General features: G+C 39.5%; 1 protein-coding gene across 3 annotated transcripts in view; it reads left to right on the top strand.

Moving 5' to 3' along the window:
- Window positions 1-1,111: 1,111 nt before the first annotated feature.
- Window positions 1,112-25,146, top strand: part of LOC124168780 (cytosolic carboxypeptidase 1-like) — a 291,230-nt gene continuing 267,195 nt past the window's right edge. Inside the window, exons 1-2 of one of the 3 annotated variants that reach the window (XM_046547079.1) lie at window positions 1,112-1,255; window positions 1,469-1,614. In XM_046547079.1, coding sequence (XP_046403035.1) covers window positions 1,488-1,614 — 127 coding nt within the window. In that variant the 5' untranslated portion in view covers window positions 1,112-1,255; window positions 1,469-1,487. Of the gene's footprint in view, window positions 1,256-1,294; window positions 1,396-1,468; window positions 1,615-25,146 lie in introns of those variants that run through there. The other 2 variants (XM_046547080.1, XM_046547078.1) reach the window with 2 other exon arrangements.

Here is a 25,146-nt window from a genome sequence, read left to right as displayed (position 1 = left end):
ATGATTTTAGCTGCCAGCCTGTTTGGGAGAGAACCAAGAAATATGTTTCCCTCTAGCCTGGCCGAGTGTCTCGCAAGGAGTGAAACCTCATAATCCAGAGCAATCCTTCTTTCTTTCTTTCCTACCAATGGATGGGCCTACATTTGGGCACTTGTTGTAGGCATATTGACAGCGTGGAGCAGGAAGGACACAATACAAAAGGGGCAGTATGATCAGAAATGCTGGGAGGCACCCCCTGACACGAGGAATGGCCGGGAAGAATTAAGCCGCTTTTGCAATCCCTACTGTGAGAGAAAGAGCACTTGGGCTCTGCGATAGGTAGCAATGAAAATTTTGGGAAACTGCCGCAGGTGGTTGAGCAATGGTCAAATGTTTAAAAACGTATTTCCCGTAGTCTGGGTACAAAACATTCCCACAACCTAAAGGCTAAGAGGGGAAGATGACGATGCCAGGGAAAACTGAAGAAAGAGGTGACAAGGTAGGAGGCACAGGATATGTAGGGTTTTTTGGGGTTAGCAAAATTTTCCACGGAAACATTCAAACATCCATGTCAAGGTAGCATGCACTCTGAATGCTGGATAGCATGCACCTTTGTCTCAGTCTGCGGTGAGCTCTAAACTTACCTGTCACAACCAACCAAGAGGTTCAAGCGACTCAAAGTGATTATTGATTTTTCAATGGTGATGAACATTGAGCATTTGTTATAAATAATGGCTGAAAGGGATTTTAATTTTCTGGACTATTTACAATTTTCAAGGAAAATTTTAAATCTTTAATGTTGATACAACTAATTGTCTTAACATTTACCTGCTTTGAAGCTTGAGGAAAGTCAAAGTGAGCATAGAATAGACATGTATACCTACAAATGTATTTTTTTATTCCAACGAGATACCATAAATATAACTTTTGTAATTTCCTGTATCATGTTGTCTTATGGGTATAAAGAGTATTTATGTCCAATAGATCAATCATATATTCCGTGAAAGTTTGAATTCCAAAAGATGCTTCATAACCATTATCGTTATTCTCTTGTTTTCCCGCCTTTTGCGGAGCTCTCGTACTTGCCTGCCATCTGCTGCTCAGTCTTTCAACTCAGTGGTGCTAACCTATTTAAAAGGAGTTAGTAGGGTGAGGCAGTGAGAATGTTTTCTTCTTTTCTCTGACACACAGCTGATTCTGTTAGAGGGGAATTTGTTTCCAGTTCAGTGTTGGACTTGTGTTCTGATCGTTCGTAGGTCAGTGATGAGTGATTGAGGTGAGAAAAATGAGTAGTGTTGACATGTAGTCGTAGTAACCTGTTGTAGTGTGACAGCTGTTTTCGTAGTTTTCACTTTTGAAGTACCTTTGTGAGATTTCCCTTCTGTTTGGTGTAGTCAAAATGAAGCGAAGATCAAAGTTCAGTTTTATGATGTATTTGGAGTATCTAGTGTTATTTAATAACTAATACATGGTGACGTATCGTTCTTAGAGTTAAACATCGCATCGCAATGACAGACGACGCATCAACTGCCCTTCTTTTCGAGAAAATCAAGTTTTATGCTGCCAAGCCGAATGAAAATGTGGACAGCCTCCGTCATATTGCATCAAGACTTAACTACCAAGCATTGAGTCAAGGTAATGTTATCCATATTCCATTGTTTTTAGTATTACAGGGGTGTCTTTTATTCCAGACGGAGGAAGGCGGTTTACATATTTGGATTTTACTTCGAGAATAAACCGGAAAGAAATGTTTTTGTTGGCTATTCGCAATTAATTTTGTAGAAAATGTTTGTCAACATTCCTTTGTGTGGTTAGAGGGAGCCCGGAAAGCAATGCCGTATTGTTTACCTACTTTGTTTATGTTATCATTTCGGTTCTCATTGATGCGAAAGTTAGACTTTGAAAATCCTTAAATTCAGTTATTAGTTTAGTTTACTTTGTTTATGATTTCCTAACCTGTCAGAATTAGGTCTTTTGCTTGTTTATTGTGATTCCCTATCCGTTACGTCAAGGCTCTGTGTTAAGATGTTGAAGCTCGTTCGCTCCTTTTCAAAGTGGATGCAAGTTCTTTTCAAAGGCAGGACTTTATTGTGAGTTATCAAGAGTTGGTGATAAATATTTACTGTGCAGTGTTGAATCTAGTTTTACGGTTTGACCTTATCTGTGTGAATGCATTACACTTTACATAAAAACTCGGGAATTAAATTACAAGTATAGAAACTATACCAGCGCGGCGATTGAGGTATGAAATGCTACTGCAAGAGTCAGTTTGCATTTCTTCACTATTGCCAATTATTTGTGAAGAATCAGTTGTTATTGGTTAAACCAGAGTCATGTATTCATGTCCGTAATGAGCATATTTAGAGAAATGCTTCCCTCTCAGTTCCTTTTCAGAATAAAAACTCTCTGAAACTGTTAATGGTTGAAATTTATCATAGTGAAAGGTGACCTGTACACTTTAATGAAGGCTGTTTGTTTGCCAAGTAATATTTAAACATAGGTTGTCAGTTGGTATACTTTTTTTGCCTTGTATTTTTGTTGAATTATTTACTTTGTTCTGTGTTTCCATTTGTATGGAAGTGAAATTGAATGGAATTATTAAATAAAATCTACTAATGATGGCTATCTCAATAGGTCAAATATTAACTGTCGTTGTGATCACAGAAAGTTGTTGACATCACAATGATTCATTATGTAATGAGCTTTGCTGTCTAGGTGGTGGTGGGGTAAAATCCTTGCCTGCCAAACGGGAGCTCGTATGTCCAAGTCCTTCTTTGGTAGATGTCCCATGTACAGGGCATGGGTGTTTGTGACTGTCCATCATTGTTGATTGTTTGAATCCCTTACTGTAAAGACCTCAAATGTGCTGTTTTCTGGGAGGTGAATCTGAATAAAAAAATAAATAAAGATGAGTTAGAAAAGGTTATTTGGTTAAAAAGTCTCACAAATGAAAGAAAATCAACCATATTGTCCTTTGCTCATTAGTGTGAACATATTTTGCTCTGCATAAGTGTTACATTAGTCACAATAAAGTGATTGATGTAGTACTTTAGTAGAACTAATAATTGTCAGCCAGCCAATCTACTATCCAGGTGTTTTAAATTTGATTTAATTGTTAAACATTTTTCCAAGGATGGACAGAAGAGATAATAGTGTAGGTGAACTTTTTTGTCATTGACAAAAATATTAGAAGTGTATATGGGTATTCCGTGCTTGGGTGGTTCTGCATTCATGTGGGTCTTCTACTAACATTTCCCTCCTGATATTCGAGGTCTCCACATGATGGAAATACATTCAAGAACGTATTTGCCTTAAACTTGACCTGCAAAATATTTATCCTATCAGAAGTGTGAACAATAAAAATAGCTTGTACGCATTCATATTGGAATTTTTATTGAATTCTAAGTAATATTGTTCAAATTAGATTTTTACGGAAGTATTGAAAGATTTTCCTTTCTCAATAGGAAAATGTGCCCTTCCGTAGATATAATAAATTATGGCTTAGCTAGTAGTGGCCCACGTTGCCCTAATGACGGTGTTGGGATTTCCCTATCCCATTCCTTCCATCCCTATCCTCCCCCTGGAGGCATCGGCGGGCTCTCATTGCAGTGGCGCTTCCTTCATTTTTCCTTCCCTACCAAACCCCTCCTGAGGATGACTGGGCAAATCAGTTAAGGTACTGGGTTCCAGCCCTCATGGTTGTAATCTTGAAAAGGGCCCACCGCTCTGGGCCCTCATCTGCTGTGCAAATTAGTCAAAGAATCTCTGACATTTCCATTTATATGTCAGATAAAAGAGGCTGGAACTGAATGGGCTAAGTTAGTCTAGTGTCAGAGTTATGCTGCTTCCATGATTTTATTCTGAATTGCATTGTCCTTCATTGAAGACTATCGGATCTTTTGCCATGAAGCGATACTAAGCCGGTCTATAGGTCAGGGATTCAAACCCCATTCACCAGATCCCTAGGTTGGCAGGTGGCAGAGAGTATTGGAAGACAACAGTCGAAATAGAGATCGGGGTGTACACTGTAAATTGTGATGTGATTTTATCCTTATATTTATATGAATCCTTTACTGTTCATGGGAAAAAAACTATTCCTGTGCTTATCCATTCCGCAAAGTATCTCTCAATATTTTATTGTTTCTTTTAGATCTAGAAATGTAGTGCAGTTTTAAGATGTTCTCTGTCAAAGTCAAAGATGCCTGCTCTTAATCCAAGCAATCAAAGGCTATCGTTTATCCCCTGAGTCTCCTGTGGCCCCTAATCTTATCCGTTCTACAGCTGTGTAAGGCATGTGCTATATGTCACAATGCTCACAGCATGTAATGTTTCACGTATCGCTACAATTTTTTTTGTGTGTTATTTGGTTCAAGAATTAAAACTCTGCTGATCACATCTTGTCTGCTTGCATTGTATTAGAATCTTTTCTTCAAATTAATCTTCAGTCAAATCAAAATATTCTCATTTAAGTATACCGGGACTAGCCACGGTGATAACTTTTACAGAGTCACCTGCAATACACAAATAGTGCGAATAATCCAGAGAGGAAAAATCATTCGCCTTGACTGGGATCCGGGTTCGAATCTCGGTCAAGGTGAATGATTTTTCCTCTGTGGATTTTTCGGAAAATATTCTCTCTAATCAGCTCTTCTCGTGTGCAGTGGGATGAAGAACATAGATAAAATCCGGTTCGACACATGATTTTTTCCTTTAACAAAATGTTTATGTTTAAAAAATTGTTAAATTGAGGTAGGGGGATTTTTTTTCATGGATGACCTGTAGGCCAGGTGAAATTCAATATTTGGGTAGGGTTGTCAATACTCAGGATGAAATTTGATCTCATAAAGTCGGATCAGAGTACATACAGTGGAAACGAGACTCCAGGGCGGGCTCGCAAGGTTACATTCCTGGGGCAGGGACTGTAAGCGCAAGCTTTTCTCCACTGCACCCAGAAGGGGAAGGAGAAAGGAAGGAGGCGCCGCCGCGATAGGAGCCCGACGACACCTCCTGGGAGTGGATAGTGAAGGAAGGGAAGGGACGAGGAATTCCGCACCGTCACAGAGGCGGGCGGATCCTGCTATAAGCGAAACCAAGCATACGCAATTAATATTCAAACGACCTTGGAGGATTATTCCATGAGGAAGAATAATCCAACGATCAGATCGTTAGGGCTCAGAGTACAGGTGTGTCTCTGCGGTACATCAACCTTATTAAGATAAATATTTTCTTTATAATTCATCTTCAGATCCCCTCTTTATTTATCATGCCAATTAATTATTGGCTTTCAATCTCACTACCTTTTCAATGTTATTTTCTCCAGCATCGGTCTCTCTTAGCCTGGATAATTACCTCCGGTAGTACGGACTACCTACAGTGTATCATTACGTACCATCTTCACAGCGCGTTAATTTTATTTGTCCATTGTTTTGTGTTTTTTTAAAATAAATTTTCCCTCAAATTTATTTCTGCACTTTGGAATACGCAAGCTTTTAGGGGGCATCGAGTTTTGATGAATGATACTATTTTTTCTCTTTTCCTCGCGCCAAAATCACTACCAGTTTTATTTCATCCTCTTCAATGAATAGTTGTTGAAACCAGTGGCGTATCCAGGTTAGGTACAAGGAAAGATAACCTCCCAGCAGTCTTGTGGGTCCGGGAAGTTACCTAAATTTCATTCGAGAATTTCGACGCTTGTAACTACACTTTGTGGATGTTTTTCTCAAAAATGATTTACCCAATAATTAAGTTTTAAAACAAAAATTTGTGTATATTTTTACCAATTTTACCTCGTGGTAAATTTCTACAATGCACTACGTATTTCTTCCTTATTACAAAAGATTAGTGGCGGCATAATCGCATTGGTGCCGCTGCGCTCTGAGTTATCCGTGAATTCTTGGGTTTTCAGGGCTCTCATCTCCTGTATGTATTCGAAAATTGAGCGAAATTACCATTTCATCGGAGTGTAGCACCGCACTGGTTCAAAGTGTACATACAGAAAATTTTCACTCATTCGTACGGAAAATTTTCTCGACCATACCCAACTCAAATATTGTGATAAAGATGAAGTGAAAGTAACTATTAACACCTTTTACTCAAACAAAATTTAAGGCATTCATGGGGAGCGATAAAATTTTCACCACAAGTTATTTTTGTATGCAATTGATAACCGCAGTTTTTGCCGTTTACCAGAAAAATACGCCACTGGTTACAACTTTGTTTTTTAGGACTTTATTTTCAAAGCCCTGGCAATTGAAAAAATTATTCTTGGGAATTAGGCCTGGGAAATAGTATGAAATGCATCATTTGCCGAAGCTCAGTGCTTTATCATCATGAAAAAAACAATAGTCAAGAAAACAGCTAGTTATAGTTTACGCCTGATCTTCAGATACCATGATCAACGAAGATATCTTCGATTGTAATTAGATAATTTGTTCCACGACATCTCTTCAAAAAGATTTGACTTTCGATACCTTATCAAACATCCATCATTTTACTCGGCTATGTCAGTAAAATTTCTTTTTTCTGATAATGCCGCTCCATATCCTGTCATTGCTGCATAATGAAAATTGAAGTGCAGGTAATATTCCTTTATTCATTCCAATATTTCATTCAGTGGTCTTGATGTCATGAAAATATCCCCTACGTAAGCTGTTGGAGTAAAAAAAGGTCGATTGAGGATAATCTGCACTGATGTTTGTCCGTAGGTACCTACTCTTTTTCGCCTCTAAAAGGCTTTGCCGACGCTCACGGAAGGGAGCGTGTTACATCATCAGTGCTAATTTGGAAATCAAATTTGTGGTGATAATATTGGACGAACTCGAGATGTCTCGATATAGTGGTAATATGATCAACCTGTCCTGTTATAGATTCATGTCTTAGTTCTTCGAATAGTGGTTAAAAAGATAAATTTCATCTATGATTTACAGTTTTTTTTGTTTTATTCGCATTTTTATTGCAAATACTGGCCAAACAGCGTCATAAGCACGGTAGTTTCGTTTAGAAACTATTTTTTACCCTTTTTTGTCTTAATTTTTTTCTCAAGTTACTTTTTGATGTTGTTTCATCAGGAAAAAATCAATTTGGTCGTGAGTATTTGATCCTACAGAATCGCAATTCTAAATTTCGGCTGCATTTAGTCGAAATATTCCGCACTTAACGAGGCAGACCCTCGTATTTTTCTGGTTAATGGCAGGAATTGCGGTTATCAGTTACAAAATTAACTTGTGGTGACAATGTTACCGCTCCCCATGAATGCCTTAAATTTTGTTTGATTAAAAGGTGTTAATAGTTACTTTTCCTTCATCTTTATCACATTATTTGAGTTGGGTATGGTCGAGAAAACTTTCCGTACGGATGAGTCAAAATTTTACACTTTGAACAAAAAATAAAAATTGGACCACCCTAACCCCTTGGAACGTACTCACCGTTTCTTTTATGCGACGTGTCTCTGTTTATATCCTCCTGCATTCAGAGGCTTGCTTCTATAAGATACTTAAATTTCAACCTTAGTTCCTCCCTTCCTAAAGGCCCAGAGAGGACTTTGGCAATGGCTGAAAACCTGGCGAAGCCTAGTTCCACGCAGAGAATACAGACAATTCAAATTTGTCTTTAAAATCTTTAAATGCAAAATAAATAATTTTTTCAAAGCAAAAATTCCATCCTCTCGTGCTTAACGCTCAAAGATTTTTGCTTATAATTTCTCAATAAGAAGAGTATTAAAAATTGTGCTTTGCGAACATAATTAATAAGGTGCGAGCTAGCTGTGCCCGCTCCCAGCGGGCTTCCCCCGCTCTTTTCAATGCAGGTCCACAGAGGGATAGAAGCGTTTATAATTTGAAAATGTAGAAAAAAAGGCAGGGTCTTATGTACAAATTTGATTGGAATGTTCATGTACCAATTGAGGTCAGAGGACCTCTTTAAACACAACACTGGAAGTAATTACACTATCCTCTGTTAAACGCATATGATGACTCATACTTACGTATCAACAGGAGACTTGAATGTGTAATCAGCCGCATTTTGATAAAAGTTATTTAAAGAATGCGAGATATTGTTGCAAATGAACAAACGTATCAGTTTGTGCGCCGTTAACGTCGGGAATATTTATCGGTTTTTGTTTTTTTTTATTTAAAAACCAATTTTAGGAAAAAATAGCAATATTTAGGAAGTAAGATATGCCGTCGCCTGTTCTCTGATAAATTCTGTGCATTTTGGTAGCTCATTTGTAGAGTTTGGTTGCGTATAAGTTGAGAAAATGGTATCTATACAGTAGAAATAATATAGAAGATAGAGAACTGGATGGTTTTTAATGATAATACTCGCATCAGTTAAAATTTTGATCATCATCAACTGGTTCTCTGCCTTTCACTAGCAGGTCCCAAGCACCAAAGCTTTCTTCACCTCCTCCTCCCTGAAGCCATTTCAAATAATTTGTCAATACGCCGGTATTTGTAGTACCTACTCAACCAGCGGCCCAGCTCTTTGTATCACTTTTGTGTTCTCAAATCCCAGCCAGAGGCTGTCTCCGATTCATTTCAATCGTCCATATTATTTCTACTGTATAGATACCCTTTTCTCAACTTCACTTTTCTCAACTACGCAACCAATCTCTACAAATGAGGTACCAAAATGCACAGAATTTATCAGGGAACATGCGACGGCATATCTTACTTCCTAAATATTGCTATTTTTTTCCTAAAATTGGTTTTTAAATAATTAAAAAAAAACAAAAACCGATAAATATTCCTGATGTAATGGACGGACGGAGTATGAGGGTTCGAGGCGAACCCTACGGGGATACAACACACCGGGGCCGCGAACCAAGCCCGTGGCGTATACGCCCGATCACCCGGGGAGGGGCTGGAGAGGAAGGGAAAAGGAAAGAGGCTCCGCCGCGATAGGAGCCCGACGACGCCCCTGGGATAAGGATAGGGAAGGAAGGAACGGGACGGGGAAAACACCTCAAGGCTATGTAAGCGAAGAGGGCCCTACTATTAGCGAAACCCGGCAAAGCCATTAATGTTCTAACGATCTTGGAAGATCATTATACGAGGAAGAATGATCCAACTCGGAACAAATGGACGGACAGCGCCGAGAATTATTTGAGGGGAAAGGGTTTGAATGAAAAGGGTACCGAGGATCGAGTGACTTGGAGACGACCTGTTAGGTACAGCGACCCTTAACGGGAATAGTTACAGAGAAGGATCTCCACTATCCCATATAGCACAGGGAGAATTTTACTCGTGGATATTAAGTCGAAAATTGGTGTAAGGAATAAGTCGAGAATTCGCCCATTTTTACACGTGTACTGGCTGTGTTAATTTGATCCAACTCCCTTTACCCTTGTATACAAAAAATATGAAGCAGAATTTGGTAATGCATATGCTGTGGTGAGCAGTAATCTGAACATGATGAAAGTTTCAAGATAGATGATTCAATTAAGTCGTCCACCTTAATGCCAGCAAAATTTTCCCAACGAAATCTGGTTAAAATCATTTTACGAATCATCATGCAACATATATTATATAGATGTATATTTTATTAGGACTATATATATGTCCCTGCCGAGATATGAACGACTTGATCATCAATGTCAACTAGAATGATGCTGTATATCAATTTAAAATTCTGAATTTCGAATTATTTCCATAATAGCCTCGATCCACGCTAATTGAACGCTGGGAAAACAATCACGTAACGATATAACTGGAGACTCGAACTGGAAACATAAAAAATTCGGTCATTATCTTTATCATGGTCCTTTGCTCTTTATCCTGGTGTGCCTGCGCCTAGTGAAACGACATATATATATTTCCTGGTCTTACAGAAGCAATGAAGTAAGAGAGATATTTTGGCAAATGCATTGCTATGGTAATTCGTTTTTCCCGCGAATAATAAAAGAATTTAATAAATGCGAGGCGGAACTTTGTTAGAGCGTTTCCTTTTTATTTGTTAACGGCTCGCGTTCTAACACCCCCTGCCACACACCTCTCTAGGCGGCTTGCGGGGTAGTACGTAAATAAATTTATCTGAATTTCGGAATTGTTTAGAAGTAATTATCTAATTTTTATCAATAGGTGAATGTAAATATTGATGTAATGGTGCTAAGGATTTTAAGAACTTCGACGAGTACGCCGGTTACAAAATGAAGGTGTGGCGAAATACTCATGCTTCCTTAAATATTAGTTGTCTTCGATACTTATTTTCCAATTTATGTGGCATAATATTTTTAAGTGACGTAATTCCCGGAAAAACTTCAACGATGTTAATCATTAATGCGGCTCTCCAATGCAGTTTTTATTTGTGCTCCACAGCAAAAAATCTCGAAAGATAATTTGAAAATATTTAAAAGTCACCAGAGTTCAAGCAGACGCTTATATCTAAAAGGGGTATTGCTTACCACTAAGGCGCCGGGGAAAATAGCGAATTCTCCCAAAACAGTGACCTCAAAGGCAACCAGCGACCTGCCAATGTAACTGAAACCTTTAGGGTAACGTTAAAAAAGTTATGGTTATTCTATTTGTTAAGTGCATGCATATGTATTGCATTGTCTTTTAGAACTCGTGACTGATGTATGCTGTTTTAAGACAGTTTTTTTGAGAATCGGAACATTATTGTGGGGATTATTTTGTGAGAAATAGAAGGCTATATTTTTGGCTCTAACTTTGTAAGAACTCTAAAAGGAAATGAGTTGTTAAAGACTTAGAAACGTTGTCGGCGTTACAGATGACAATGAATTTGTTGTAAAACATTTGCGCGCTTTTTTCGGTTGCTGAAGTAATGAGGCTCTAGTCATTAAATCCAGCATTCATTCCGTGTCTTCTTTCATTTGCAGCTCATGAAAAGAGTCGCGGAAACTTGTGGAGTTATGTGCGTGCGACTAGTCTCACTTGCGAGCGAATTAATTATCGACTGGGCGGCCACGCGATTATCACGCGTGCTTGCGACACGCGGAGCGTGTCTTCCGTGCCCTCGGCTGACTCGCCGATGAAAGGGTTCGTGAGTCACGCGAACTCTTCCCTCGCGAGATCAGATAAGAAGCACTGCCGTGATAATGCTTTTAACGCGCTCTTATCGTGAGCTCCTGAGAGACGCTTTTGGAGAAGACTTGAGCTGTAGGTGATCCCGTCGCCAGGATTCGGTTTCAAATCACTCTACTCAAAACAATAAAATTTATGGTCGCTATGAACAAAGTGACTAAAAAGAGGGCGCCCCAATCCATGCCGTGGGTGTTTGATTTTTCATTGCCAATTTTAGTCCTGTCATTGAAGCCTCTTTCCCCGAATTCTTATAATCTGAAGCAATAGGGTAGTTTCCTTCATCGAAGAAAACGAAAGGCATTGATTGCGATTAGTTACCCACCATTAGAGTATTCATAATATACAAATACTTTGGTTTTAGAAATATCGGTTTTAGACGAATGGCAATGGTCAATTTTATCCTCATTTGAAAAAGGCCAGATTGGCACCCATGCGATGCCACTCCACGTGACGTCACAGGGACCTAGTTCCTATACGAGTAGATAGGAGTTTTACATCGTCTGAGATTACGCATCCAAGGCATGCATGAGGCACAGAGCTCAGGGAAACATTTCTTAATAATCACATATTAAAACTACTTTACCTACCTACTACTACTTTACCTACTACTACTAACTAGGGAATGCGAGTTATAATGGGTTGAGTACCCTGTGGAACTTGATTCGAAATAGGGTGGTTTCCCATTATTTTTTTATTGCCTAAATCGAAAGATTGTTACTCCTGGAGTACGTACTTCACGTTTTTAGATTTTTAAATGACGATATCTTTTTTTCGCGATTAAATGAAAAGTGAAAAATTTCAAGCGCGCGAAAATGCGACGGCTAAGTATGAATGCTGGGAAAACTCCGTGTGACGTCATTCTGGTTCCCGCTGTCGCCGTGTGAGGTGACCTTGTGACGAGGATATGTGCGATGCAGGCTGCTAGCAGGTAGCAGAGTATCGTGCTAGCAGGTATCGCTTGGCTTGAATAAGGATTATTAATACCTCATCAAACGAAGGAAACTTTCCGACCATAGGCAGTTTTAATAGGTGATTATTAAGAGATGCTTCTCTGAGCTCAAGAACAAATCGAAAGTTTTTTACTCCTGGAGTACGTATTTCACGCTTTTAGATTTTTTAATGACGATATCTATTTTTCGCTATTAAATGAAAAGTAAACATTTTCAAGCGCGCGAAAACGCGACGGCTAAGTCTAAATGCTGGGGAAAGCCCGTGTGACGTCATTCTAGTTCCAGCTGCTGCTGTGTGAGGCCACCTTGGTGCGAGGCTATCAGCGCCGATACGATAAGGGCTGCTGGCAGGTAGCAGAGTACTCAGTCAGCAGGTAGCGCTTAGCTTAAATAAGGATTATTAATACCCCATCAAACGACGGAATCTTTCCGACCAATAGCGGTTTCAATAGGTGATTATGGAGACATGTTTCTCTGAAGTCTGTGCCTCATGCATGCATCGGTAATCTCAGACGATGTAAAACTCCTATCTACTCGTATAGAATCTAGGTCCCTGTGACATCACGTGGAATGGCATCGCATGGGCGCCAATTTGGCCTTTTTCAAATGCGATTAAAATTTACCATTCACAATCGTCAACACTGGGATTACTAAAAGCAAATAATTTGTGTATTAAGAATACTCTAATGGTGGGTTACGAATCGCAATGAATGCCTTTCGTTTTCTTTGATGAAGGAAACTACCCTATTATAAGCAGAGGTTGTTGTTCTATTCTGAAATATAATATAGATATAGTTTCAGTAATGGCGTTAATTTGCACTTCAAGGTTGCAAATAGGTCTTTCGATGCCTATTTGTTGGTCACGATTGCTTTAGTTTGATGGTCAGTCAGTGTGTGATGGTCAGTTTTTGATTTCTGCCAATCGAACAGTGAAGTCCGATGATTTTGTTCATGATGCGGGGGATGGTTTTTTGATGGTCGTTCCATTTGGATTATTTCCGCTGGCGGGCTGGCACCTGACATTTCTGCCATTTTCTGGCACTCGATCGACGGGCGAGGACGAACTGATGGCTTACGTTGTAATCCGATCGCAATAACATATCCTATGTGCTCCAGTGCCCCAATTAAAGTGAAGGTTATTCTAAATCCACTATAAACAAAGCCAGTTGATATTATGGAGGCTTCCGCGATTTTTTAATGATCGTATTCTCTTCGGGTTTTCTTCCGCGTTGATTCATTTTCGGAGGGACAGTGGTTTCACCTACCTTCCAGATGGCAATGCAGAGTAAGGGTGGATCCAGAATTTTTTCCTGGGGGGTCCGTCCAGGGCCTTAAGGCCTGTTTACACGGTACATTAACACGTGCGGGTTAATGTCTAAATGTATGAATACGAGAATGAACACCAAAATGTACCGTGTAACCACCCAAATTGTGCAAATGCATGCACAAAAAATAGAACCTGTTCTAATTTGGTTCTTGAATTCGTGCATGTTCCATTCCGGTCCACAAAAATCATTCATGCAAACAGACATTAACTCGTACGTCTTAATGTGTAAACAGGCCTTTACAGGCAAACGGTCTCCTCATATTTGAGATTTAAAAAAAACATACAACAATTACTGAACGAAGTATCTTATAATACTTATTTTAGTGTAAAAGTTATTAATATGAAAATATTAATAAGTTACATACATAATAACGGCAGTTTTCTTTTATGTTTCCTTTAGACAGCTTATATTTTTTAATTGATAAATCGGGGTCATTAGCGGATGAATCAGTACGGATTAGTTTCACCTTTGCATGGCATTCTGAGACTGTCGCCTCTGATTTTATGACCCGACGCGTCATAAACCGTCATCTCGTTTTGCTACCTTCTTTTTTATTTTTATAGAAATATAACATTTAATACAGGTTTTACTTGCAAAAGAAAAGATTTTCAAGTAGCTCCTACATTTAACTGTATTACTGATTACAAAAAACAAAACGAACTAATGATTACCGTATTAAAAATCTTTTCTATTTTTTTAAGCGTCTGGGGAGGAGGGGGGAAGTGGCCTCTCTCCCCCCCCCCCCACCCTAAAAGTAGTGGGAATTTGGGGAGTCTGGCGCATGACGTCACAACGTTCCCTTTCACTCCCAGTGAATTCCAGACACGTGCCGAGCCCATAGCTTCTCCCACTCGAGTTGGATATGTTCCCATTAGCAGTTACCAAGGTCTTAACACGTGCGGTTGCAACGTGACTCCTCCCACTACCGCATATAAATGACTCCCGAGTGATTATTACCTCATTCAACGTTAACATGACCTCCAGAACTGTTGCTGAGCTGCGAAGAGATCCCGAAGCCTCCCTGGAGGACACCAATCTCCGGGTGGAGAAGCAGTCAGATCCGGATACTTACATCGTGTACATCCCTCAACGAGGCACAGATTTTGTGCTCTCGGTACTTTTTAACGAAGTTTACTACTGCGTATTCCGACACCAGAGAAAGATATTTGAAGTGATCGGACAGAAAGTGACTTTCTCCGGCTTCGAGAATGAGAATGGTGTAGTGGAGAGATTTAACATAACGAACCAGGATGACATCACCGATCCGGAAAAGCGACGCCTCGCGGACAAGCAGCACCCAATCATCTGGTTGGATGTGTACGAGTGCTACCAGCCCCGAGTCTACGCAAAAGGAGGAGGAACGAGGACTCAAAGTGATTGTATTGACGGACCAAAACCTGTTTGTTATACAGACCATAGAAAATCAAAAGTGGATTATGGTACCACAGACGCCATTAAAGGTACCCGTCTGAGAGTGATAAAGTTTATACTCAAAATTGAAGTTGATATGTATATTTATTAACAATAAATATATTAAATACTATACTATGTGTTTTTTATTTCGAAATGAAAGACCAGGGTAAATTTTAACAACAAAAGTTTATTTTCTTCAACCACACACAGATGAGTTTGTTACATTGTTCACCATATACATGGTTTCATAGTTCATTTCCCCACTCATACTTATGTTATAATCCTCTTGAAACAATTGAACAGCACGTCTGAGCGCAGACAGTTCTCTAGCACTCTCGTTTAAATAACCACATTCGATTAAATATCCCCAGATACAATCATATTGTCTCAATTGTATAGCATCGTAAATGATCAAAGTGAACATGATGATGTAAAACAATAAAATGATACATTTGACTAGAAAATCTAACATATTTTATTTCGTATACACCAATCAGCTAGCTTAAAACAATTTTTTCTGGCACATTGTAGATTACCATCCATATGAATTTCAATTAAACAACCCTCATTCGTGGTCAATTTCGTGAATGAAGGACACCCATAAAGTTCCAGATTAGCCACACAAATTCCCTTGGGAAGAAGACTTGTTAAGAAGGCAGCTTTTTGAGCACCCTTTGTGAATAGATATTTAAAATTTTTAGTATAATTGTGAAGTATACTCTCCAGTTCTGAATAATCCACATCTCCAGAGTATTCGCACAAGCCGTGATAGTTGTTTCTCAGCCAAGAAGACTCTTTTGTAAAGAGCAATCTCTGTGGTGATTTAAATAACCACGTATTACAGCATTTATTCTGGACAGCGATAATTGCCAATTCTTTGACAATAAAATGTCCATTGCTACCCGTAAATCCTTGAAATTCGACAATGGCACCCATCGTGATGTATGTCCAACTTACAAGGTTTTTACACCCAATGCCAGGGGTTGAACTTACATCAAGACTCTCTAACTTACGGAACTTTCATTCACGCCAGAGGTTAGAAAGCCTTTCACTCACACAGGCTATTCATCAGCCGAACCATACGCTATGAGTACCATCTCTAATTCAAGTCTTTCAAAATCACAATCTGTGATATTCTTTGCTAATTTTGTGGCGAGAAAATGTCTCACTTTGTCACGACTAGCTGAAAGTCTCTGGAGAAATAAATCAATCAGCTTGAAGAATTTCACCAATGCAAACCACTCTTCTTGCTTTAAATTAAAGGTCTTTTTAATAACCAAATGAGTCTTCCCAAAGTAATTCGCATAAGCCAAACAGGAAGTTAAAAAATGCTTTTCTCCTTTGTAAAAGAACAAATCCACATCCTTTTCACAGTTCAAGATGTTTGCCCACTCGCTTTGTGAAACAATTACACTTTTTTTTCCAACTTGATTAAATTGCACAACTGATTCAAAGTCTCTACCAGGATCGTAACCAATACACACACTCTTTGTCTTTGTTTTGTTCAAATAATACACAGTTTGAAGAAGTAAATTGTCCGATTGTCCAATAGAAGGAATAAAATTTCCAGCAGGTTTCTTTCTCTTCACCGGAGGAGACTGATGGTCTGCATCCACCGATGACTGCATGACGACTGGCGTATGGTGACGTAACCGTCCTTATTTAGAGGTTGATGTAGGAGGAGGGGTGGGGGAACAGTCATCCGGGCAAGGATCAACTTCGGTTTTGAGACGGTTATACTGGAACCACTGGGCGAGAGAATGTGCATCTCTCAATGCGCAAGTGCTGTTGCGCAATTTGTGACAAGGATTGAGGCAGGAAAAGGCAAGAAAGGAACATTTTTCGGGAGGGGGACAGTTTAACTCTTTTTCGAGAGAGATGAAAGTGCGTCCCGTCAGATCGGTCAGGAACTCACACTCTGCTTCGCTGAATGCGTAGAGAGCGGTTGCACCCTCAGTCATAGCTTCCAGGGTAGTTGAAAGTTCGGTGTGTGAAATGAATCCTTCGTTGAAGGATGTCTCATCTCGTTGTAAGGGGTCTGGGAAACGTAGCTTCTTTCCTCCAGCGATGAGCTTCCCATGTTTCTTGAAACTGCCCCAAAATAAACGATTTGAATCCACGTCGACGGCTGCAAGCTCCGTCACCCCGCCTTGGCTATAAGTCACAGATACCACGATCTGCATTCTGCGGCTGTTTCTTCTCAAATAATCACCTCCTCTTCCTGCTCATCGTATTTATTCGGGAACAGCACCGCTGAGCTCTGGGATGACATTTGGCCCGCCGAACCCGCTTGAAGGTCTGATGAAACAGCTTCAGGGCTCGACAGTCGTTGAGATGAGGGATGGTGCGATGAAAGTGTGCGAGGAATTTGTGTAGTGTTTGACCTAATGATTTACTAGCGGTATAGAGGCAGCAGTATTCACCGCAAATATCCGAACGAAAGCTTTGAATTTGAACGTGATTGCGAGTGACTGAGAATGACTTTAAAAAATTACTTATATTTGAAACAAAAGGAGGTAAGCCGTAGGAATCAAAATACTCTGCATAATTATTATGTAAATAGACTGCAACCCAGTGTGAACCCGGTAATTTAGATGGATCTAAATTTATTATGTAAACTCCATTTCGTGGTGATTTTGGTAACCTATCAGATGCGTAAACTCCGCGAAATATATTGAGTGGTCTTAGTAACCTGTTAATTTGAATTCCATCCATGACTAAAAGTTTGTGATAATGTTTCTGTTTTTATCAATTTCCACTGTTGCATCATACTCTGAGAAAAGTAAACACGTAACCGTTCTCGATAATTCGTTTTCAAATCTCGCCTCTATTCTCACCACACCTCTATCTCCTAAACTTATATAGTCCTCATTACCCGAATCATCGGGTGTTAGATCGAAGACTAGCATAAAATAACCGTGTCCAAACATATCGTAAGTGATTTGATTACCCCGATTGTAATGCTTTATCCCACTTCCTGAGAATATTGTGTCATACGCTCGCGCCCAATACTTTTTACTTGAAAAATTGCATTGTAATCCCTCGGACGGAATTTGCACACCGTTCACAAAGAGTGAAAAATTCTCGAGCGAATAGTGAGAGAGAGCAAATGGATTCTTATTCAAACTTCCCGCATATGCTTCATTATCCACCATTGTAAAAATAATTACATTAGGTATTCGACCCACGATCGCATTGTCAAGGCTTAAAGTTCGTCCACCAGAAGGAACAGTAAAGGTTTTCAACTCGGTACGCTTGTAGTGATATTTGGCATTGTTGTTTTCCAGGATTTTATTATGTGCAACTAAAATGGATGGGTTAATATCGAAATGTTGAACGTATAAAGTTGCGTCTAAAATTTTCAATAGTCCATCTTCATTCCCTCCCATAAGATGGAAAGCATGATTAGAGAGCAATAGTCTTATACCGATGTCTACTCGATCCATCATTAATTGTATCTGATTAAAAACATCTACGTGCAGTTTACCATACAACTCAACCTCTGCACTGTTCTTAAACCAACCCTTACGCCTTGTATAACCAGAATTTGAAGTATCTGTCAAGTTAATATCGTCTCCCGTGTCCAACTCCCACCCCACATTTCGTAAATGTGTTTTGCTCGCATCTGTTCCATAATTTAACACATTTTCCAGGTAGCTTCTGTAATGGTAATTATCCTCTGATGGTGTGACCAACGTCCCATTGAAATAAACGTTACACTGCTCGAACAGAGAGTGCAGAATATTGTTCACTACTCCCGGTTGATTGGTAGCGGATTCATTGTAATCAGTCCCGTCTTTTTTGCAAAGTTTCACTTTAAGTCTAAGATATATACTATTCAAATCCTTATACGCATCCCCAGAGTCTTTGATCAGGAATTCTATAACCGATCGATTATCTAGCGAAGATATGGGTTTGTAGGACACGAGTCTTTTTGCCAAGATGTTAGTTTGCACCGGCGGATTGGGCTGAAATAAATCCAACGAAGTCAGCATATGCTCTGCCATTATCGCGAAAAAATATCTCCTCCAACAACCTTCTTTCCTCTTCGACTTCTCATCGACTGTCGCTTTTTTCTTACGCAGCTATGTTTTATTTTATTTAACCTTGGACGTTTCGCGATCCTCAACCCACCCCCAGACATGCCTTTTATCTTTTCCTCGGCCTTGCGTTTCAAGTTCTGACCTGCCTCGTTTATTCTACTGCGCAGTATCTCCTTAACCGGTTTTGTTCCAAGGTCTCCAAGAGCTGCTGCCCCAGCGCTCGCGGCCTCCTTACCAACAGTCTTAAGCCCGCTAAATAGCAAAGGTTTTGCAAATCGCCACAATCCCGCGAGGAAACTCCCGATACCTCGTCCCTCTTGCACCCTATAAGAAGCTCTATACAAGGATCCAATCTCTCCTCCCACCTGTTTTGAATAATAACTATAATATCGATCCATCACGGGCGCCATCTCGTCGTAAAATGATGTACTAACGTGAATCAACTCTTTTTTATAAAGTGTAGCACAACTATCGAGCTTTGCTCCCCACTATGAAAAGAAATTGCTTCACCGAGTTTATCTGCAAAAAGAATTTCAACACTCTCGATATTGTTTTTCTCGACGGGGTAGTAATAAATCGGATTGAAAGTTTGATATTCACCAATTTTGACATTTATGATGCGGATGCATCGACTCAAAGTGTCACCCACCAACTGCGGTTTTATTATATCTGTGTAAACGTAAATATTTTTTGAGGAGGTTGCAATGCTTCTTTTTCCTCTTTTTCCTTTGTCTTCTTTAGTGTTAATCTCTACCCTGGCATCATCGATGATTTCAGCTAACTCATCATCTGTCAACGTTGAATCTTTAAATGATAATCTAATAAGAACAGCCGATAATAATGATAGGTCATTTTTTATCTTTTCCTTGCCTTTTCCACTAAAGCCTGACAAAGTTCTATTGAATAAGTTAGCAAACGAATCATACGTTCCCGGAGACAACGAGTATTTTACTCCGCTCGCAAAAATTTTCGCAGACCGTGGTAAAATGCGTTCATCAACTCCAACCTGGTTAATCCTTACACTCAGTTTATCAATATAACGCATTACTTCATTTGAAATGTACGTTTGTTTTTGTGTACTGGAGGTAATATATGGTTTTGCAAATGCCGCCGCAATACTGTCATAAGTACCAATGGGAATTGTAAAGTATGAATCATCTAAAAGTTTCACATTTATAACTTCTTTATCCCCTCGAACTAATCCCTCTTCAGTCCGGGTCCTATTATCCTTAGGAGGCAATTCGTCTGCTACGCGAGGCGCTGGAGTAAAGTTTTCGATAACAGCTGGTGTGTCTTCGGAAACTTTTTTTACCTCAATAGAAGGAATCGAAATCTCAGCTAGACCGACATACCACTCGTTATTTTCTAAATCGATGCGATGACTCAACTTTGTACGATAATGAGCGATTGTATTTCTTGGGAAAAAATCCCTCGAGCTATCGCTGGGTAGTGTAAGATAAAATTCGTTCATATTTTACGCACGGAAGAAGCTGAAATCCACGAGTTAAAAGACGGTGGGTATCCGTCCCACTTGATAAAATACTCCAAATTAGGACCACTCCCCCGACGTCTCAATATTTTCTCGATCCTGTACTCCGTGTCAGGAGACACGTTGACTTTGACTAATTCTTCCGCATAGAAACTACCCTTTATATTCTCCCCGTTCAAATCATTCAATTTATAGGTTGGTATTAGTTTCATTCGATCAATGTTTGTAACTTGAAATATTTCCTTGGTATAATTTGGTGTGTATCCTTTGGTGAATGGAATCCTCTCTTTACTAACCCTCACATAATCACCTTTATTAAATTTTGCATCCGTCTTCTTTAAGCTTTTTCTCCGACTAGCAATGATAAATGCATTTTTAGCATTCACTTGAGAGGGAGCGATCCTAATGCTAGAATGCGTACTATGGTTATAAGAACTGATGAGTTTTGGAAGCACATCGATATATTTGTAAGTTGCGTATTTTGTAAAATATTTATACATTTTTGTCTTGAGAGTTCGATTAAAGCGTTCCACGAGGCTAGCTTTAATTTCTGGATTATTTGTAGTGTAAAACTTTACACCTTGATTCGAGAGAAAACTTTTAAACTTGCTATTAACAAATTCCCCTCCCTTATCGCTCTGAATTTTCAATGGTTTGCGCTCGCGAAATATGACCTTAAAAGCTTCTATAATTTCCTCTGGTCTTTTTGACTTGAGAGGACTAGCCCACGCATAACGGGAAAATATGTCTATTACGGTTAAAATGTAACAGAACCCATTGTTGTATTTTTTCAAACTTCTCAAATCATTTAAATCACATTGCCAACACTCATCTATATAGTTTACTTCGTAACGGTTTCTAACAAACTTTTTTCTCACCGGCTTGTGACGCGTGTACGCTTCTTGAGATTCCAACCACTCGCGAATTGTTTTTATAGGGATTCCAGTCGCTTTATTTAATTTTTTATCTGTGGAAAAACCAGCAGGATGTGCGGGATTGTTGTACACGCTAGCTATTACGTCGTGTCCCACTCTGCCCCGAACATTTTTGGTACCCTTTTTCGCTTGCTTCGCCTTGGAATTGGTCTCGGAGATGTCCATCGCTCCTTTGGAGATGTTCTTTGCTCCCTTGGAGGTGTGCTTGGCTCTCTTGGAGTTGCTATTATCCGCTTCATTTTTCTCGGTGGAGAATCGCTTTCGATTTGTTCCTTTATTCGTGCCCATGTCGAATCCAACTCTGAATTTGTCCTCCTAATTTCGTCTAACCGCCTTCTCATTGCATCGCTACCCTCAACTAGTCGTGCTGGTGGTGAGTGTTTCACTATCGGAACGTGTACGGGAGATTTAAAGTCTGACACTGAGTCGAGATACTTATCGAGTATTCTTTTATACAAATGCCACTTGTCAATATCCTTGAGCCCTTTACTCGCTAACACAAGTTTCATTTCCTTATCCAATTTACTCAACCTAGCCTTTGCATGACTTCGATCAAAGACTTCGGGACTCACTACGAGCATTTTCTGCAAACTCATTTTCCCAGCAGGCTACCGATCACACCGCTTAAAATCGAACCCAGTAGTAATGGCAAAAAGCCACCTTTTTGTACGAGAAGCGCTCGTTTTCTTTTTACACTCGTCCTCCGTTCAGCCAACTTTCTCAGTGTGTTACGATGCTTGGATAATTTTCGTTTCAATCGCCTATCGATCTTATGATTTCCGTTTAGAGTATTGAGGCAACAATCGCAAATTGTTTTAATCAACTCCTCGTCCGAGCTATTCAATATGGCAGTACGTAATTTAGGCTTTGCAGATTTTAGGACGTGGAGCAAGTGTTTATTGTTCTTCAACCTTTTCATCGCGTTGGGGCATGTAAATGACAGTGGCCCCGTCTTGGGGAAAAATTTTGGTTCTAAAGCGGAATATCTCGTCCGTGTCCTGACCAAGATCTAGAACCAAATAACCGAATGGTTCTTGCGTAACCTGTTTATATACCCTCTCCAATTCCCCCGATTTTTCCGGATAGACCTGCCTAGCTAAATGACCAAATTGTAACTTATCTCTGGGATTTTTGAACGCTACAATATACTTTGAATTCAATGATATGTTTCTCGATTGCTGGCTTTGATAGAAAATATTCTGCGTGATCAAAAACACCGAAATGTTAAAATGATGGCTACCTCTGGTGAATAATCTACACACATCTTTGCTGTAGGCTCCCTCACTCATTAAATCATCTATAACGTACAAAGTAGGAACACCACCAAATTCTTCGAAAGGAGGTATTTCGGAGTAAAATTCAACTGGTATTCGTATGTTAGGCTCACTCCCTGGGGCACAGCACCAAACCACTTGCTCTATCGGGCTATCTATCATATAATCCAATTTTTCCAAAAACCGCGTGACAAATGTGGTTTTTCCACAACCTGACGGACCCGCGCAGATGCATGTGAAAGGATGTTTCCAGGCTAACGTCATGATTAACACTGAAATTATGATTACGATGAAACTAGTTTTTATCAACTTCAATCATTACCAAATGCCTGATCATGTGTACGTTTCCGTGGAATTTTGTAATGTCCCCAAGCAAGCGTATTCATTCCATCCTCGCAAATATATCGTTTATCATCGGATGCATTTAGTGTCACCTTATTTATTTTAACAGTGTATAACTCGTGCATTTTGCTACGGATTACGTTCATCTTTCGAAATTGCGTCGAGTTCTCTCTTAAACAATTAATATAATCACCAAATTCTAGGCATTTTTCCTTCACAGATTTCGTTATCCCCTTTGCCTTCTTTTTTTCTTTACCCGATTCCATCTTGAATGAGTACAATTTGCTTCTTAATCCAACGAAAGCCGTCATAATGAGACCATCGCATTCGTCTTTGAACTTTCCAATGACCTTCTTGTTTTTTTCAGAATAACACGGATGTTCTTTTGGATAATTCGAGGTGTCGAATGCATCTAGGTATTCTAGCATATCTCTGTATACATCATCCGTTCTAATCTCATAAATGAAGCTGTCAGTGTCTGTGTAGGCGAGTGACAATTTATTTTGGTACTTGGGCAGCATGGTACGGTAATGAAAGTCGTACATTAGAGTTTTGCTGAGATCGAGAACGCAGAAACCAATGTATATTGGCTTAACCATTTTGATGGTGGCTTTCCGCATGTGAACGGCTACTAAAGACTCGTTGAAAATTGTCCTATCCAAAAATGTCGATTTATTGATTAATTTTTGAAGTCTTTTTTCGCTTGTCACTAATTGCATATTCATCCGTTTCCTTACATTCTCCATTGTCTTGCCAAATACGGCGTTATTCATGAGCTTGTAAAAGTCCTTCTCAAACTCATTTTTAGCAACTTTTCGACGATCTGTATTTAGGTCAATATAGGTCTTTAACCACGAAGACTGTTTGAACTCGATAACTCTGTGCACTTTTTTGAGTATGATGCCTAATTCTAATGCCTGTTTCAGGTTCATGTAATGAATTACATATTTACTTTTATTTTCGAGGGTGGTCAAAAGTTTTTCATGTTTACCGTTAGGTGGTGTCTTGTTTTCCGGGCAAAGAGGGAAATCTGAATGCGTATCGTGCAGCCGATGTGGGTACTCAAGATCCACTTCGAGAATAAATCCATTTTCACTGTCATCGGGAACATTTTTCACGCTAAAATCGTCAATTTCCTCCTGTTTTAACCACCGAAATTCACCGTAAGGAAGGGGTCTGGAGAGTGCCCATCCGTAGAGATTATTCGCGTCAAGATAGGTTAAAAATATTGAATCTTTACCTGGGTCATAACCTGACATGTACTTATTGTTCGATTCACAGTATCTTTTACAACACTGTGAAATTCCACCACGGATACCGTTCTCAATCATGAGTATCATATCGTAATCAGTCAAAAGCTCTAGCTCTATTTCGGTATATTTTAGCATTGCATCAAATGTTAAACCTGGTGCCGTGTAATACCACGCCGGGTCTAACTTGTAGGCTCCGTAGCACACGTCGCGAAAGTTCTCAAAAACATCGGCGAGAAGAGTGACGTCACTTTTCAAATAAACATCACTGTAATCACCGAGTGTTTCACATCCAAACGAAGACCATACGTTCAAAGCGTGACCATAATCTTCATCTGACACATGCTCGTCGTTCAACCTGTTGTAAAATTTATCCTTGTCCGGGAGCAAGGTTTCATCGAGCTTATTCAACGAATCAGTATAATCATAGGGATAAACCCCCTTTCGTGTAACTAGTCGCGTCTTGTTACCAAAAATTTCTGAGGTATTTTTAAATTCAGTCAGGTTCGAGACTAGAGAAGCAAGAGAAGCGGGCATAAATCGAAAGGTATCTACAAAACGAATTTTGAAATTATCCTCTATAGACTTGGAAAAAGTGATATATTTTTCTTCAGAATTTGGAATAATGAATATTTCCCTCTCATCATAGTCTAGCTCTCGTACAATGAAATGACCATCATACGCGGACAGGTTATGAATAAAAATTGGAAGAAATTGAGGCATCTTATACTGAACATTGCAAAACGAATGAGCTGGACCTCGATACTGTCCCGTCAGGTGATCGTGATCCCTAACCCTATCCTCGTTCAACTCATTCCCACAAATGTGGCACGTCGATGCGTTTTGGAAAGCGCTCTCTTTTTCCTCTGTGAGTGGTGTTATAGGAATAGTATTTTTGTACAACTTGAAAACCTTCTGGGCTTCATCTTTTATACTTTCAATAAAAACACGTGCTGCATTAGGCCCTCGATACAATACTGGCTCCTCGCATCCGTTTGGAGTCATCATGATATAACAAAAGCTGAATGGCTCATGCTTCTGTATGATGTTAGTGAACGAAGTATTAGAACACGGTTCGCATGTGTTTACATTTTTCAGTAGACA

The sequence above is a fragment of the Ischnura elegans genome, chromosome 12 (assembly GCF_921293095.1).
Source record: "Ischnura elegans chromosome 12, ioIscEleg1.1, whole genome shotgun sequence".
Taxonomy (NCBI): domain Eukaryota; kingdom Metazoa; phylum Arthropoda; class Insecta; order Odonata; family Coenagrionidae; genus Ischnura; species Ischnura elegans.
Note: the sequence above shows the minus strand (reverse complement) of the source record. Positions and strands in the feature narration are given on the sequence as shown.